General features: G+C 38.5%; 2 protein-coding genes across 4 annotated transcripts; both read left to right on the top strand.

The window, feature by feature from the left end:
• The first annotated feature begins 1592 nt into the window (after positions 1-1592).
• LOC9311088 (K(+) efflux antiporter 2, chloroplastic) lies at positions 1593-8490 on the top strand. Of its 3 annotated transcripts, none has more exons than XM_021020668.1 (21): positions 1593-3390; positions 3484-3655; positions 3750-3840; positions 4013-4149; positions 4253-4312; positions 4424-4543; positions 4737-4805; positions 4890-4955; positions 5183-5272; positions 5474-5578; positions 5676-5804; positions 6035-6244; positions 6519-6668; positions 6855-6908; positions 7043-7101; positions 7189-7255; positions 7342-7518; positions 7610-7666; positions 7744-7818; positions 7892-8034; positions 8321-8490. In XM_021020668.1, exons 1-20 carry the CDS (start codon positions 1883-1885, stop codon positions 8015-8017), a joined length of 3522 nt encoding a protein of 1173 aa, XP_020876327.1. In that variant the 5' UTR covers positions 1593-1882; the 3' UTR covers positions 8018-8034; positions 8321-8490. The 3 variants fall into 3 exon arrangements, with proteins under 3 accessions (XP_020876327.1, XP_020876328.1, XP_020876326.1); XM_021020669.1 differs by having other exon boundaries at positions 8325-8490; XM_021020667.1 differs by lacking the exon at positions 8321-8490 and having other exon boundaries at positions 7892-8259.
• An 855-nt stretch (positions 8491-9345) lies between these two features.
• Positions 9346-11345, top strand: LOC9309005 (bifunctional protein FolD 4, chloroplastic). Its single transcript, XM_021020670.1, has 5 exons — positions 9346-9765; positions 9928-10256; positions 10342-10578; positions 10682-10849; positions 10956-11345. The coding sequence occupies exons 1-5, from the start codon at positions 9585-9587 to the stop codon at positions 11124-11126; spliced, it is 1086 nt and encodes a 361-aa protein (XP_020876329.1). The 5' UTR covers positions 9346-9584; the 3' UTR covers positions 11127-11345.
• The last annotated feature ends 7134 nt before the right edge of the window (positions 11346-18479 follow it).

The following is an 18479-nucleotide window of genomic DNA, read 5'->3' on the forward strand; positions in this document are numbered from 1 at the left end:
GAGGTAACAAACGGTGAGAGTCTAGGCATGGGCAAAATAACCGAACCATGAGAACCGAACAGGAACCAAAGAAAAAGAACCGAACCGGAATCGAACCGAAATTTTAAAATATTCAAATGGATCCTAAATTTTAGACCGAAAGAACCGCAACCGGAACCGAACCGAACCGAAATATTTCGAGTACCCGAAAATAACCGAAATATGAGTTTATATCTAAAAATATTAGTTATTTTTATATCGAATAAGCAAAAATATCCGAAATACCAACAAATATTTGGAAAATATATAAAAAATACTTACAATATCCAAAAAATACTCGAAAATATTTAAAAATACCCCAAAATATCCAAAATACCTAAAAATATCCGAAAGAATATATCCTAATGGATCCTAAACTTCAGAACCGGAACCGAACCGAAATTGATTGGTTCCTATATGGATCCTAAACTCTAGAAACGAAAGAACCGGAACTGAACCAGAACCGAACGGGTACCCGAACGTCCAGGCCTAGGTGAGACTGTAACAGGACGTTTATACATAAAATAATGAATAACTGAAAACAAATTACAATAACACTGTTTTTGTTTTTTCGTAGCAGTTTTCGTTAAAATATTTGCACACTCATTCGTTTTTGAAAATCTATCTTTCAGCTTCTAAAGCTGATTTTTAGCTCAAGAGACTAACGCCATGCTAAATGTTACAAACATTTTTAGGTATTTTGGATCCATCCATTCATACGTCTTCGTAATTGCACTTGATCCATCCATTCATACGTCTTCATATGATCTCTTTTGTATAATTGGACTAGTGATCGCTCCAAGCTCCAGAGAGAACAGTATCCCATTCTTGATTTATCTTGTTGAGGGTGAGATCATCTCGGGATTTCCATATAGATACCAACCTATCCAGAATGGAGTATATATGTTTGGATTCTTGATTCAAGGCGGAATCAAAGATGCCAAGAAAAGATTCAATGTTCTGCTCTATTCATTGGAAAGTTGGTGAGATCCGGTAAGTGGAATCTTTGACCGTTGCCAGATCGTAGATGCATAAAAACATTGGAACATGATGTTTTACTCTCTACCTGCACTAATGGGGGTGATGTTTTGCCTTTTTAGTCTTCAAACACGATAATCTCACCATCAAATCCTTGTGCGTGGTGGAAGTTGTGAGTTACTTAGAAAAGTCAACGGGAACAAATTATTCTCACGAAAGGGAAAAGAAATGAAAACATTTTGGGCTGACGAGACTAAAGGAAGCCCAATAAGGAAAACGACTCTACGCAATCGGAGAAGGTCGCCAAGCGTACGGTCGTTCCCTACTCAAAGAACAACAACGTCGCTCGCTTTTTTATTGCATATAAAACACACTTGGAAAATGACTTCGTCACGCGCCTCCGAAGGCAGTGCGAAACTAAACCAGCCACCTATTACTACCAAAGTTGATAAAACGTAGCCGTTGATTCGAACCACGTGTATAGGACACGCACCACATGCGAGTACGAGTAAGAGAGTTGGTGGTATATTCACGGCATATTATATGTGCACGAATTGAATCTCTCTTAAGCACGAGAGGGCATTTTCGTAACTTTTCTTATAAAAATCCTACCACGACTGATTGGCCAAAAAAACTGAAAAAAAGGAAAGAGAGAGAGTTGGACGGAAAATCTGAAGACCGCCGAGAAATACTGTTGAAACGGAACTCTTTACGTTTTTCTCAGGAGATACGTTTCTTCTTCTTCTTCTTCTTCTTCTTCTAATCACTACTCGATTCTCACTCTCTCTCGCCGCCATTGATTCGTCGGTCATCAGCTAAGCCTCGACGCTCTCTTCTCTTATGATCGGTCAGTCTCTCGTTCTCTCCGTCTTTCTGCAGCTGTAATATGGATTTTGCGTGTAGCGTTCAGCGCCGGAGTATGTTTCACGGTGGTGCGGATTTTGCGAGTTACTGCTTGCCGAATCGAATGATAAGTCCCAAAGGACTCGGCGGCACTAGATTTTGGGATCCGACGATTGATTCTAAAGTTCGCTCAGCTATTAGATCGAAGAGGAATGTATCGTATCGTTCTTCTTTGACTTTGAATGCTGGTTTCAGTGGAAGATTTTACGGTCATTTGCTTCCTGCAAAACCCAAAAATGTTCCGCTGGGGTTTAGGTTACTTTGTCAAAGTAATGATTCGGTAGGAGATTTGGATGGGAATGACCGGAATTTGGAATTTGTAGAAATTAGTGATGACAGGGAGGTTACGTTTTCCAAGGAAGAGAAAGACACGAGAGAGCAAGATTCTACACCTAGTTTGGAGGAACTCAGGGATTTACTGAATAAGGCAACTAAAGAATTGGAAGTGGCTAGTCTCAACAGTACCATGTTCGAGGAAAAGGCTCAGAGAATATCAGAGGTAGCGATTGCACTCAAGGATGAAGCAGCCAGTGCCTGGAATGATGTAAATCAAACCCTTAATGTGGTTCAAGAGACTGTTGATGAAGAGTGTGTTGCTAAAGAAGCTGTTCAGAAGGCTACTATGGCATTATCTCTGGCTGAAGCAAGGCTGCAAGTTGCACTGGAATCACTAGAAGGAGAAGGGTACAACACTTCTGAAGTTTCTGAAGATAGTGACGCTAGAGATGGTGTTAAAGTTAAAGAGGAAGCCCTTTTATCTGCTAAGGCCGACATAAAAGAATGCCAAGAAAATTTAGCAAGTTGTGAGGAACAACTCAGGCGTTTACAAATTAAGAAGGACGAGCTGCAGAAGGAAGTAGATAGATTGAATGAGGCTGCTGAAAGAGCACAGATCAGCGCATTGAAAGCCGAGGAGGATGTTGCAAATATCATGGTATTGGCCGAACAAGCTGTGGCATTTGAGCTTGAGGCTACTCAACGTGTGAATGATGCAGAGATTGCTTTGCAAAGAGCAGAGAAGTCTCTTTTTGGTTCTCAAACCCAAGAAACAATCCAGGGAAAGGTGTTGGAGGGAAAAGGTACTGTTCTAGATGAGGATGAAGTCTTGAGTGAAATTGTTGATGTAAGCAATCATGCTGAAAGAGACTTAGTAGTAGATGGAGTTTCATCAGATGTTGGGACTCAGTCTTACGAGTCAGATAATGAGAACGGAAAGCCAACTGCAGATTTCGCTAAAGAGGTTGAAGCAGAAGCAGAGAAGTCAAAGAATGTTGTTCAGACCAAAAAACAGGAAGTCCAGAAAGATCTGCCAAGGGAGAGTTCATCTCATAATGGTACCAAGACATCATTGAAGAAATCCTCTCGTTTCTTTCCTGCATCTTTCTTCTCTTCCAATGGGGATGGAACCGCGACAGTTTTTGAGAGTTTAGTTGAATCTGCGAAACAGCAGTGGCCTAAGCTAATTCTTGGATTTGCACTTCTTGGGGCAGGGTTAGTTGGATACTCAATTGTTTTGAAGAATTATGATAAACCATAAACTTTTTTGTCTGTTTTTTTATTAGCAAGTTTTCTGATTCATTCTAGACTGGCAATCTATTCCAACGGAGTAGGAAGGAATAATCAGCTGCTACAACAGCCAAATATTGTCAGCACTACCGCAGAAGATGTTTCCTCCAGCACAAAACCTCTGATCCGGCAGGTGCAGAAACTTCCAAAGAGAATAAAGAAACTACTTGAGATGTTCCCTCAGCAAGAGGTATGAGTGGTCATACGGGAAATGTACTCTTTCACGAGTCCCATACAAACCTTATGGATTTTAACTGTCTGCCTCCAACTTGTATAACACTTAGGTTAATGAGGAAGAAGCTTCCCTTCTCGATGTGTTGTGGTTACTGCTTGCAAGCGTCATATTCGTGCCTCTATTTCAGAAAATTCCTGGCGGTAACGTAATATAATCATATATTATTTCAACCATATTTTGTCCTACTTGTTTCATATGGACTCGTATTATTTATTGTTATCATCAGACAAACCATTTCAGTTCTGGTGCTGCAATCATAATGCATAGAGATTTATATGCTATCTTGTTGGTTTCATCTACTGCAATCTATAGGCAGCCCTGTTCTTGGGTATTTGGCGGCGGGAATCTTGATTGGTCCTTATGGTCTCTCAATAATTCGTAATGTGCATGGAACCAAGGCCATTGCAGAATTTGGAGTTGTCTTCTTGCTTTTCAACATAGGCCTTGAGGTGAACTTCAGTATTTGATATATTGTTTATGTTGTTCCTTTTTCCTTTGATATGTGCTTAGTGGAAAGAAGAGCCAATTATTTCGATTTTCTTTGTCTGACAGCTCTCTGTTGAAAGACTTAGTTCCATGAAGAAATATGTTTTTGGATTAGGCTCTGCGCAGGTGATTTGAGGCCCTATTTCATTGTGTTTTTTCAGCTACAATGCATGCCAGTTTCTGTCTATATTGCTGTATTTTAGTCCTTTAATCTGGTTTTTCGTTGTTGTAATCCAGGTTCTGGTAACGGCAGCAGTAGTTGGTTTGATCACTCACTATGTTGCTGGTCAGGCTGGTCCAGCGGCAATAGTAATTGGCAATGGCCTGGCATTGTCTTCCACTGCTGTTGTCCTTCAGGTAAAATTCAGTTTCATTCTTCCAAATTTGCATCAATTTATATTAGGTGAATCTGTTACTGTTTTTTGGGAAGATATCCAGAAATTGTCAGTGACTCAGTGCTACTACTTTTTTAAGAAAATAATTTTGTCATACCTCGTTTAGCTATTCAGCTACCAATTGGTTGAATTAAGACAATGTACTCGGGTTGCAGGTTTTACAAGAACGGGGTGAGAGCACCTCAAGACATGGACGAGCTACATTTTCGGTCTTGCTTTTTCAGGTTTGTTCAGAACACAAAGTTTTACTGCGCTTGTATAATTGCTACTATGCTGGGTAACTCTGGTCAATCTGTTGGTCTTCACAGGATCTGGCTGTGGTCGTGTTACTGATTCTCATCCCACTTATTTCACCTAATTCATCCAAAGGAGGGGTAAGCTTAGCTTTAGCGTTTCCCTTTTTTTTTTCCTTATATGTATTTCCCTTTGTGTTGTGTTTATTGTGAATGGCAGATAGCGTAAGTTCCATATTCTCTCTGCTCTTTTAAGGAAATACTCATGGTCATGTGTTGCTAGTATTTGCTGTCTTGCATATTTCTCAAGGAAGCCTATAACTTATTTTGTAAGAGGAGAATGCTAAGTTGGTAACTGCTTTTCTCAGATTGGATTTCAAGCCATTGCTGAAGCTCTTGGACTTGCTGCAATCAAAGCAGCAGTTGCTATCACTGCCATAATTGCTGGTGGCCGTCTCGTAAGTCTCAATGGTGTTCTAGTTTCTGTTTTGAGACTCATATCCGAATAAGTTAAACAACAAAAGAGAAATCCTGATAAGTGATGAGAAAACATTAGATTTTCTAAAAAATGGGTTTGCATAATAAAACTCTATAGCTAATGCTGCTTCTGCGGTGCTGAATCATTGTTTTACAATGCATTGATTTTGTGGTACACACAGCTTCTGCGGCCGATATACAAGCAAATTGCAGAAAACCGAAATGCTGAGATATTCTCCGCCAATACACTTCTGGTTATTCTTGGGACTAGTTTACTTACAGCTAGGGTATGATCTTGATTTTCCTTGTTGGTGCTTGTCATTCTCATATATTCTGCTATGTCTTTTGTTTCGTTAAGATAACTTTTTTCTTTCTTTAAATTAGGCGGGACTTTCCATGGCATTAGGAGCGTTTTTGGCTGGTCTCCTACTTGCAGAGACTGAATTTTCCTTGCAAGTTGAATCAGATATTGCTCCATACCGTGGTCTTCTGTTGGGACTCTTCTTCATGACGGTAATTTTTGAACTAGGTCTTGAAAATAGGTGATCGATAAGTTTACTGTTTTCCTTGGAGATTTTCAGAAGTTATTGAGGAAGATAAATAGGATATTAAGGAATATATAGGATATAATATGTTTTATGACCTGCTTATATGCTCTTGTAAGATTCTAATTTTGTTTTCAGCTCTTAAAGTACAATTTAACTCGTTCATGAAACTAATGGGACGAGCTGCATAAAATTCAGGTTGGCATGTCCATTGATCCAAAACTTCTTCTCGCCAACTTCCCTGTCATAATGGGGACCTTAGGACTCTTATTAGTTGGCAAGACTATATTAGTGGTGATCATAGGCAAATTGTTTGGCATTTCAATCATATCTGCCGTGAGGGTCGGTCTTCTTCTGGCTCCAGGTGGAGAGTTTGCGTTTGTTGCTTTTGGAGAAGCTGTCAATCAGGTTTGTTATATATATGATGATTTCTTTTTTTCTTTTCTCAGTGGCTTTGGTAACTGCAATGTTTCTTGGAAGCTAGATGGGTTGTTTTTGATGCTTCCCATTTTTTTGGAAAGTTAGGCTCACATTATGATGCAAGCAGTTCTATTAGTTTATAATTAGTCATTTAGATGAAAATCAGAAAACGATATTGTCATGTTTTATGGATAAGACAGTGAGGTTTCCATTCTACTTTATTCCCACGTTTTCTCTAAGGCTTGATTGATGTTTCTTCCAGGGTATAATGACTCCGCAGCTATCTTCGTTGCTGTTTCTCGTCGTGGGAATATCAATGGCTCTTACTCCTTGGTTAGCTGCCGGCGGCCAATTAATTGCATCTCGATTTGAGTTACAAGATGTTCGAAGTTTATTACCAGTTGAAAGCGAGGTACTCCTTCACAACACTTTAAAATAAATCATTTATCACCATTTCCAGCGTCAATAGTAAAAGTAAAACAATAAGGCCATATTGACCTCAATATTCTTCTGAAGCTCATGCATTCTTGGGTTGAGAAAACCAATACTAGGCTAGTAAAGATGTCTGATCCTTTACATTGTCTGAATTTATTTGCAGACGGATGATTTACAGGGTCACATCATTATTTGCGGATTTGGACGAATTGGTCAGGTTGGTATTGTTATCTATAAGCTTTTTGAGAAGACAAAACTCCTCTAGAAGTTTAGATAGTTTGTTTTAGAGGATAGGTTGGTGTTATATGATTAAATTTTTCTTGACCGCTGCTTTCTAAATGCTACACGCAGATAATCGCGCAGCTTCTTTCCGAAAGACTTATCCCATTTGTTGCCCTCGATGTCAGCAGGTAACGTAACATTCTTGCCTTGTCTTGCTCAATGTATCTAACCAGCTCTTTTGTCTCATTTCGCACCAAAAATCTCTTATTTTACAGTGATAGAGTAGCAATTGGTCGTTCCCTAGATCTTCCAGTTTATTTTGGAGACGCTGGTAGTAGAGAGGTACGAGTAGAAAACTGGTGAAACAAATCAAAAGTATAACCACACATCATCCAAAATTATTGACGGTGTTTTACTTATACGTGCAGGTACTCCACAAAATTGGGGCAGATAGAGCATGTGCTGCGGCTATTGCTTTAGACACACCTGGAGCAAATTACAGGTGTGTCTGGGCTCTCAGCAAATATTTCCCCAATATCAAAACCTTTGTCCGTGCACATGACGTTGATCATGGTCTCAATCTTGAAAAAGCCGGTGCTACCGCTGTAATAACTTTGCAACCTTTCTCTTCTCCTTCTGTTCATTGCACAACATTTTCACCGTAAACTGATTAGCCTCTACCCAAAAACTCGTTAGGTTGTTCCCGAGACGCTGGAACCAAGTCTACAGTTGGCGGCTGCTGTTCTTGCACAGGTACAAGAGATTCTTCTTGTAGTAAATAAGCCATCAAAGATTAGATCAGTTGTTAACCCTGTCAGCTTCTTTTTCAGGCCAAATTACCGACGTCTGAAATAGCAACAACGATCAACGAGTTCAGATCTCGTCACTTGTCTGAACTAGCCGAGGTATATTTTTTTTCTATTAAAAAAACTACAATTCTTCTTACTGTCCGGTTAAATGGATCCTATGATGGTACAGCTATGTGAGGCAAGTGGAAGCTCTTTAGGTTACGGGTTCTCTAGAAGTACGAGCAAACCAAAACCACCATCACCATCTGATACATCTGACGATAACCAGATTATTGAAGGCACACTCGCTATCTAACCTTTTTCTCGCTTCTGGTAAGACCACATTTCAACTTCTTTTGCTTAAAAACTGTACAGAAACCAAAATGCTTATTTTGAAGAATCGTAGTGGAGAAAAAGTAACAAACTCTCAAATTTTGATGGGATGATTTGTTGAAATTTCTCTAGTTTCTTTCATCTGGGGGAAAAACAAAAGCAAATAATATTTGTATTCAACATTGGTCTAATATGTGAATCTGTCCCTCATTTTCATATCAATCATCTCAAATCTACCTTGGTTTGGGTCCATATCGGATTTGATTTCACCCGTGACTGGAATAAGATAGGCTTCACCTTCAACAATCTCGGCAATTGCAATAACATGACTTGCTCAGTCTGGTACCACTTGTAGTACTTTGATTGTTCGAGCTCTCGAGTTAAATCACAAGGGTGTGGTACTTTAGACCGTAAGTCAACAAACTTGCATGTATTGTTTGATACAGTAGAACCTCTATAAATTAATATTCGATAAATTAATAAACACGATAAATTAATAAATTTGGCCGGTCCCGAGTCGGGCCAATGTAAAAATTAACCAAATTCGATAAGATAATAAAATAATAATTTTTTTGAAATCCCTATGTAAAAATATAGTCCCAATAATATCATAAATTAATAATCATGTAATTTTCACATATATATATATATATATATATATATAATAGTTTTAGTGTTTTTCATAAAAATAGCCAAAATTTTTTGTAAGTTTTCAAATTTTGAATATGCATAATTTTTTTTTTAATAGTCGTATATGTTTTTAAAATACAACAATGGATGTCTTTGTGAATTTTAATTTATGTATATCGTTTGTATATGTGAATTCTATAATCGTTGTTATTCATTGTCAAAATAAATTATTTTTTTCGAAATATTAAGTGTTTAAGGCTAAAACTATAAAATTTATAACATCCAAAACATTAATCTTAGTTAGATCACATTGCTTTAGCTCGTATTTTTTAAAAAAAGTTTTTACAATTGAAACAAAACTTTCTATAAATTAATAAATATTAATTTACGCTATAAATTAATAATTATTAATTTATAGATAAATTAATATCACTATAAATTAATAAAATATCATGGTCCCAACATTATTAATTTATAGAGGTTTTACTGTATATTGATCATTGTTAAAAACAAGATTAATCTGAGTTTTCTAAGAATCCAAAATTTGAGAAGCAATATACTACCACATAGGTAAAAGGTAATTAATGCAACAAAAAGAAATTAATGTTGTATGAAGCGGTCCGCTTGGATTAAAAAAAAAAAAAAAAAAGGTACAAAACCGGAAAATTGAGGTAAAATCAAGAAACCGGTTTTGTTGTGATTTGAACTTAAACCCTTGTTGTAATTAAAAGAAGAAACCCTAGTCGTCTCTCCGACTCTCCACCGTAGACGACGAAGTCATCTTCTTCAATTCATCGTCTCTTCTCTGCTCTGGAATACAAATTAAAAGACCTAATAGTCTTCCTGTCTCCATCATTACCTTCTTCCTCTTTAACTCAGCCACAACGAGCAGACTACTGTTCTGTTTTCCTTGTATAAAAATGGCGTCGTTGATGTTTACCGATTGCTCCTCCTCCACGACGTCCCGTCTCATCCATTTGAACCGCCGCAGCGGTACGTTCCTCCTCCGTCAATGCGTCGGCCAGCTCCGTTTACAGACCACTGCTTCTGGCCGTGGCTGCTGCATTTGCTCCTCTTCTTCTCCCATTTCTGCCATTTCCGGTAAAAGACTAAACCTTTTGACTTAATTGAGCACGAAACTGAACTTAACATCGATTGAAATTTGAACTTTCTTGGTGTTGTAGACAATTAGACTCTTCTTTCTGCGGAAAATTGAGTTTCTTTATTCTCTTGTCGGAATCATAAATTTGTTGTTTTGTACAGCTGATACAAAATCATCAGAGGGTGTCGCAATTGTAATTGATGGAAAGGCTGTGGCTAAAAAGATTAGAGATGAAATCACAATCGAAGTTTCAAGAATGAAGGAATCTATTGGTGTGATTCCTGGCTTAGCAGTAATCCTTGTTGGGGACAGAAAGGATTCTGCAACTTATGTGAGGAACAAGAAGAAAGCTTGTGACTCCGTTGGAATTAAATCGTTCGAAGTTTGTCTCGCTGAAGATTCATCAGAAGAAGAGGTGTTGAAATCTGTATCAGCCTTCAATGGTGATCCTTCTGTCCATGGAATCCTTGTTCAGTTGCCTCTACCATCGGTAAACAAAGTCTATCTTCATATTTCATAACTTAAATAAACAGTGATTTTCAACAAAGGTTTGGGATGCTTGTGTATATATGCAGCACATGGATGAACAGAACATATTAAATGCGGTTAGTATAGAGAAAGATGTTGATGGGTTTCACCCGCTAAATATTGGACGGCTTGCCATGCGTGGAAGAGAACCCTTGTTCGTTCCGTGTACTCCAAAAGGATGCATTGAGTTGTTGCATAGATATAACATTGAAATCAAAGGAAAAAGAGCGGTTGTTATCGGAAGGAGTAACATTGTTGGTATGCCAGCTGCTCTTTTACTGCAGGTAATCATGATACTTCTTAAAGTAAAGATGCCATTTTTTCTGATTGGGTCATTCGATCGTTACTTACATGTTTGGTCTTTATTGATGTGTTTTGTATTTGTAGAGGGAGGACGCTACCGTTAGCATTATCCATTCAAGAACAAAGAACCCCGAAGAAATCACAAGAGAAGCTGATATTATAATCGCAGCTGTTGGACAACCAAACATGGTCAGAGGAAGCTGGATAAAACCGGGCGCAGTCATCATTGATGTTGGGATTAATCCTGTTGAGGTGAGTGGACTATCTTGACATATGGTAATGGCGTAATTCAGTTATATAATGAATTTCAAATCAACCAGTATGCGACATTCATACATGTACATAATATGAATTGCAGGATCCAAGTGCTGCCCGTGGCTATCGATTGGTTGGAGACATTTGCTATGAGGAGGCTTGCAAAGTTGCATCAGCCATCACGCCTGTTCCTGGTGGTGTAGGACCAATGACCATAGCCATGCTTCTATCCAACACTTTAACATCCGCTAAGAGGATTCACAACTTCCAGTGACGTCACTTAAAAGAAGATTGCTGGCCATTTGGGAATAATAAGCAAATCAGACTCTCTTTTTTTGAAGCCAATGGTTTACTTTGGTCTTTAAAGAAATTATAGTTTTGTTCTATGAAACAAAACATGTAGTTTTAACTCACATAAATTGTCTGTCTCTTCTTACTATTTGATCCAGAACTAGTTTTAACTTATCTCAGATATGGAATACATGTTGAAAGAGTGGTGTGTCCCATGTTACAAGCTTTTCACCACACTGGCTCAAACGTTTCTCAACAAAATCAGATTCGAGATCAATCCGGGCTTTAAAATGATATATCCCAGCCTCACCCATCGGTCTCTTCGTCTTGAGATATGTGTGTGCAAGAGAGACCCAATGATCATAGACTTAGGGGGGTGTATTGGAACAATGATTTTGGAAATTTTTGGTTTTTTGTTAAAATCACTTGTTATTCAATCAGTGATTTAAAATTTTCTTCTCAAATTCCATGTTATTGAAACCGGAATTTATGTAAAATCATTCCAAATCATTTCAAATCTCATGTTATTCAATTATGAATTTCTAAAACCCATATCAAATCCACTGTTATTCAAACTTAACAAAACTTTTTAAAAAAAATATTGAAAACTGATTTGGTGAGACTTTGGATACCTTTTTAGTGTAAAAATAAGAATTAAACAATCACACCTCTAGAGGTGGTATTTGATTAAAAAGAAAAAAGTAAAAAAAAACATGTGGCTAACGAAACTAAACTAGTGAAACAATCTCCTCTCTTCATCCTCGTCTTCATCCTTGTCTTCATCTCCATCGATCTCGATCCCTTGAACAAAAATAACATAAGAGATCCTAAAATCAAAGTCCCCATTTGCCTTGAAATATGTACAAGGACTAAAGTCAAAAGAGAGTCTCTTCTTTGGTAGTGGTGGTGACTCACTTCTCGTCCTCACAAGTCTCGAGCAGCTTCAATCTAATTCTCAAAGAGCACAAACGGAGATTTAAATTGATGAATAAAACTATTCGACGATTAGAAGTCAAATTGTTGCGAGGTCGGTTTTGATCTTCAGTATGTTTGTTTCTTTGCTAATATCATAATAGAACTTTATTTGCGAAATTGATAAATTTCAGATAGAATTTTGAGTTAGTTTATGTGTCGTCAAGCATGTAGGTGAATCTCGTTTTGCTGCTGTGTATAGCTTGATTTGTCGCTGATAACACTAGATTTTTGAAACTAGGTTGATGGAGTGACATAAGTTTTTTTTTTGAGCTTGATCACGAATTCCACCACCGTCAAACATGTTTTCGAAATTCAAACGGCATGTTTAAGAAGTTACCACAAACCAGAGAAAATTATCAAGGCAAGTTTTCTTGTTGTTATAGCTTGGCTAGTTGCACATGTTACTTGTTGATGGTGATTCCAATTACTTTTAAGCCTTTGAATGGTTCATTGATATTGATTATACCGTCTGCAATTTTTTAGGAAATCTCAATTTTTCTATTTTTTGTGCTAAAAATCTCACCAAATCACCTATATATTATCTCTTTAAAAGCTCATCAAATCACAAATTATCTTTCCTTTTTTAAAATGAAAAATAACAATTCCACCAAAAGTATCCTATAAACTCACTTAAATCTCTGCAAATCCAAAATTTCCTAAATTCCACCAAATTCTCCTAAATCTTTAATCGAATACACCCCCCTTAGTTCTCAAGCTCTAATTAAAATGGCGTCGTTGTATGATAATTTGATGTAAAAGTAAATAGGAGATAAGACCTAATGGGATTAGGATAAGTACGTATCTTTCGCTCCACTTATCTGTTGTATATCTCGTAGACTACCTTTGTAAAAATGTTAATCTGGAACAGGAATAAATACGTTCCCCAAAAATCTAACAGTACTTCTACATTATTTTTGTTAAACCCTAACTTAAGCTTGAAGCCACGACTAGTGTTCTGTTTTTTTTCCTAGTAAGATGTTTACCAATTGCTCCTCCTCCACGACCTCGCTCCAACTTAGAGTGGGCCCAACGCTCCTCAACCATAGGAGCCGTATCATCGATTTGAACAGTCACAACAGTGTTTTCTTCCCCGGCCGGTCCGTTGGTCAACTCTGTTAATCACGAAAGTGTTTAATATTAACTAAATCAATAGTTAGATATTTAACACAAGTTATTTATATTGAGAAACCGCCGGGCTGAGACACCCGCCTGGCTAGGCAAAGAGATCCAAACTGGCAGGGACAAGTATAAACCCGCCTGTCTGAGACACCCGCCTGGCTAGGCAAAGAGATCCAAACTGGCAGGGACAAGTATAAACCCGCCTGTCTGAGACACCCGCCTGGCTGAGACCCGGTGGTTTCCTCTAGGTCATTTTAACCTAATCTCCTTATATATAAAGGTTGTAGCTAGCCACCATTGTAATGTTTTTTGAAGTAACAAAAACTTTTCTCATCAATACATTATCTCTTTCTCTCAATCTTCAATCATGGTTTTCTCAACATTTCCAACTTAAATCTTTACATGGTATCAGAGCGTGATCTTGATTCTTAAATCTTTCTTCTCTAAATCTTTCTATTTCGATTTCTCTTTCTTTCTGGTTCGTTTTCTCTCAAAAGACATTCAGTCTCATTTAAAAGTCTAAAGCTTGAAGCTTTACTACTCTTGTGTGGTTATCTCTCGAATTATGCTTCAACGAGGTTAAGTTCTTCGAGAATCTTGGGTGTGTACTTCCGGTGAAGAGATTTGGGTCGTCTTTGAAGCTTCTCGAAGGTGGTTCAGTCTATCTAGGTTGGTTTCTCATCTAAAGGTCAGAACTTTATCCTGATACTTGAAGATCCGGCGAGTTAAGGGAGTTAATATAAGATTCGAGTAGTGTGTGGGTTGTAAACGGTTCAAAATCAGTCTTTTACTCTTGTGGGGTGTTACGATTAGTCATAGAAAGCTAAAGGTTGGATATTTCTTAAGAAATCTTTGGGTTAGAAGAGTAGAATGGCTCTCACAGTTCCAAAGACAAAAGATGTATTCAAGGATTTGAAGTTTGCAGTTTTTTTGAATGGAAACAACTATCTCTTGTGGAAGAGAACAACTACGAATGTTCTCGGTGGAAGGAAGCTCACGAAACACATAGAGTTTAATTATGAGGAGGTGAAAGCGTTGGATGAGACTCTAGACAAGGATGATTGGACACAAGAAGACTTGAATGTGCTTAGCGCCTTGCATTGCTCTCTCGAGACCTCACTCTTGAAAGGATACTCTTATTGTGAAACGGCAAAAGAGCTTTGGGACACTCTTGCGAGTGTGTTTGGTAATGAGTCTAACTTGACTCGAGTGTATGAACTCAAGAAGGCTCTTGGAAGTTTAATCCAAGATGAAAACGACTTCAACACTCATTTTGGGAAGTATCGGTCTCTAGTGGCGGAGCTAGAGATGCTAAGGCCGTTCACTACCGAAGCAAAGGTTCTTAAGGATCGTAGGGAGCAAGACCTTGTCTTTGGGCTAATGATGACACTTAACTCGAGCTACAAAGATGTGATACAACACATCTTGAGAGACGACAAGGTGCCTACTTTGGAACAAGTGTGTGCAAAGATACAAAAAGAGTTTGGCTCGCAAGGCCTATTCGGTACTAAGGGGGAGAATCTTCCAACGGCTAATAAGGTTGGGGTGGTGAAACAAGATGACAGGACGACTTGGATCTGTGACCATTGTAAGAAGAAAGGCCATCTTAAAGACAAATGTTGGATCTTACACCCTCACTTGAAGCCAGATAAGTTCAAAAAGACTAAAGCCAACATTGCGAACATAAGTGATGGAGGATTAGAGAATGAAGAGAAGGCCATTGTGCAATATGGTCATCAAGAGAAGGCGATGCAAGCCTCAGCTCAAAACAAAGGAGGTGTCGTCTCTACTTCTCAAGAAACCATTGTGATGAACAAGGCGGATCTCGAAGCTCTTCTTCAATCCATTGCATCTAAGATACACCCCGGCGGTATCTCTCTCTTTACCTCTAACTCTCGTGATTTAAATTCATTAGTGTTAGATTCGGGAGCTTCTCATCATATGATAAGTAATCCTAGGTTGCTAGAGAACATCAAACCGGCCTTAGGGAGTGTTAAAGTTGCAAATGGTCACAATGTTCCAATAGAAGGAGTAGGGTGCATAAACTTGTTCAATAAGAAGTCTAGTGCGTTTTATATGCCCAAATTTACTTCAAATTTGCTCTCGGTTAAGAAGACTACTAGAGATTTGAATTGCCTTGCCATTTTTAGTCCTAACGATGTAAAATTGCAGGATATTAAGAGTGGTAATGTGTTTGGACAAGGAGGTACTAAAGATGATCTCTACATGCTTGAAGACACCTCTCTTAACTCTATCTATAATAATGTTGCTTTTTCAATTTTTGCAAACAATGTTCAAACTTCCGTTGTGTTGTGGCACAATAAGCTTGGCCATCCTCATTCTAGAGCTTTAAATTTGCTTTTACCCGGATTTTCTTATGATTGTGCGAAGTGTGAAGCATGCATTTTAGGTAAACATTGTAAAGTAGTATTTCCTAAATCGAATACTATCTATGAGAAGTGCTTTGACTTAGTGCATTCGGATGTTTGGACCTCACCTTGTGCATCTAGAGATAATCATAAGTATTTTGTTACATTCATAGACGAGAAATCTAAGTATACTTGGTAACTTTGCTTCCATCTAAGGATAGAGTTTATGATGCATTCATAAACTTCCAAAATTATGTGACTAATCATTTTGATGCCAAGATAAAGATTCTTAAAACAGATAACAGAGGCAAATACACAAGCACTAAGCTCAAAGCACACTTGGAAAAATGCGGAATTCTACACCAAACGAGTTGCCCTTATAACCCTCAACAAAATGGTGTTGCCGAGAGGAAGAATAGGCATCTAATGGAGGTGTCAAGAGCCATGTTGTTCCACAAGCACATGCCAAAACGGTTTTGGGGAGATGCGGTTATGACGGCATGCTATCTCATAAACCGAATACCAACCCGTATCCTTAAATGATCAATCTCCTTTCCAAGTTTTAAATAAACAAAGTCCTAACATAGATCATTTAAGGGTATTTGGAAGTGTTTGCTTTGTGTTTGTCCTAGGTGACTTAAGGAACAAGCTAGAGCCCAAGAGTACTAAATGCGTATTCATAGGATACTCTACGACTCAAAGAGGCTACAAGTGTTTTGATCCGGTCACAAATAGATACTATGTATCTAGGGATGTCAAGTTTATGGAAGAAAAGGCTTATTTTGGGGAGAAGAATTGGGAAGGTGTAAAGGACTTACCAAATTCGACTTCGGATAGAGCAAAGAGTCTTCGACATATTCTTGAGCATTTGGGTAATGTGGGCTCTCCTCAAGAAGATAGAGAAGCTATACCAAAAGAACCAAATGAGAGGACTAGTGAAGTTCAAGAAAGTGATAACAATGTGCAACAAGAGGCTTCGGGTAATCAACAAGAGAGTGGTAGAGAAGAAGGGTTAAGTGAAGAAGTGGAAGAGAAAGATCCATCTAGTGAAGGTGAAATTATTCATCAAGCGGAGATGAGACTTATCAAGCTCCACCAGTAACACGAGATCCAATCTACACTCGGGAGAATCCAAGAAGGGGTACAAGAGAGAGGAAATCGAAGAAGTGCCTCTATAATTGCCAAGCCATGGCTCATCCAATTCAAGCGACATGTTCGATTGACCTTCTTCCCGAAGAACATAAGGCATTTCTTAGTAAGCTAGATGTGGAGTTTGTACCACAAAGTTATGAGGAAGCTAAAAGAATAAAGGAGTGGACTAATGCGGTTGATGATGAAGTTCAAGCAATGACAAGGAATCATACATGGGATGAAGAAGAACTACCAAAAGGGAAGAAATATGTGAGTTCAAAATGGGTGTTTACCATTAAGTACAAGAGTAATGGAGAAATTGAGAGATACAAGGCAAGATTGGTTGCAAGAGGGTTTACACAAACTTATGGTGAGGACTATCGTGAGACATTTGCTCCGGTAGCCAAACAACATACGGTGAAAGTGGTTCTCTCTTTGGCTACTAACTTGGATTGGGAGTTATGGCAAATGGACGTTAAGAACGCATTTCTACAAGGAGAGCTAGAAGAAGAAGTCTATATGACTCCTCCTCCGGGTCTAGAAGACACGGTAGCTCCGGGAAAGGTGTTGAGACTTCGCAAATCCATCTACGGTCTAAAACAATCTCCAAGAGCTTGGTATCACAAATTGAGCTCCACATTGAAGGCCAATGGATTCAAAAAGTCAGAATCCGATCACACCTTGTTTACTCTCCAAAATGATCAAGGCATTGTAGTTGTTTTGATCTATGTTGATGACTTGATCATCTCGGGGAGTAACAAGGAAGGTATTAAATCTATCAAAGCTTCTTTACACTATACGTTTGACATTAAAGATCTTGGTGTGTTGAAATACTTTTTAGGTATCGAAGTGTGTAGATCGCCGGAGGGTTTATTTCTCTCACAAAGGAAATACACACTCGATCTTCTTAAGCTTACGGGAAAGCTTGGAGCCAAACCGGTTTCAACACCATTAGAGCCAGGATATAAGGTCAATCGAAAGAGGGAGAAGGATGATAGACCATATCATTGCCCGGAGCAATATAGAAGACTTGTGGGTAAGTTGATATATTTGACTTATACTCGGCCTGACATTTCTTTTGCCGTGAATCAGGTGAGCCAACACATGAAAGAGCCTACGGTCTACCATTGGAGTATGGTGGATAGGATTCTAAAGTATCTCAAAGGGACCCCCGGCCAAGGAATTTGGATGGGAAAGAACTCAAGCACGTAGATTGTTGGATATTGTGATGCGGATTATAATGGAGATCGCAATACAAGACAATCAACAACCGGCTTTTGCACATTCATTGGTGGGAATCTCGTGACTTGGAAGACAAAGAAACAGAAGGTGGTGTCTTGTTTGAGTGCTGAAGCGGAGTATAGGGCTATGAAGAAGCTCACTAATGAATTAACATGGCTAAAGGCTCTACTAAAGGACTTTGGGATCGAGCAAAAGACGCCAATCACTTTCCATTGTGACAATCAAGCAGCCATCCATATTGCTACTAACCCCGTGTTCCACGAGAGGACCAAGCATATAGAGACGGACTGCCACAAGACTCGGGAGAAGATCGAAGATGGTACTATCTTACCTTGTTACACCAAGAGCTCGGACCAATTGGCCGACATATTCACCAAGGCAGCAAGTACCCAAGTTTGCGAATTTATCCATGGCAAACTTGGGCTTGTAGACCTCACACATCCTTGAGATACCTCTCCACTTATGTCAGTAATACTCTTTTTCCCTAAGATCGGTTTTGT

This window comes from Arabidopsis lyrata, assembly GCF_000004255.2.
Source record: "Arabidopsis lyrata subsp. lyrata unplaced genomic scaffold ARALYscaffold_6, whole genome shotgun sequence".
Lineage (NCBI taxonomy): Eukaryota > Viridiplantae > Streptophyta > Magnoliopsida > Brassicales > Brassicaceae > Arabidopsis > Arabidopsis lyrata.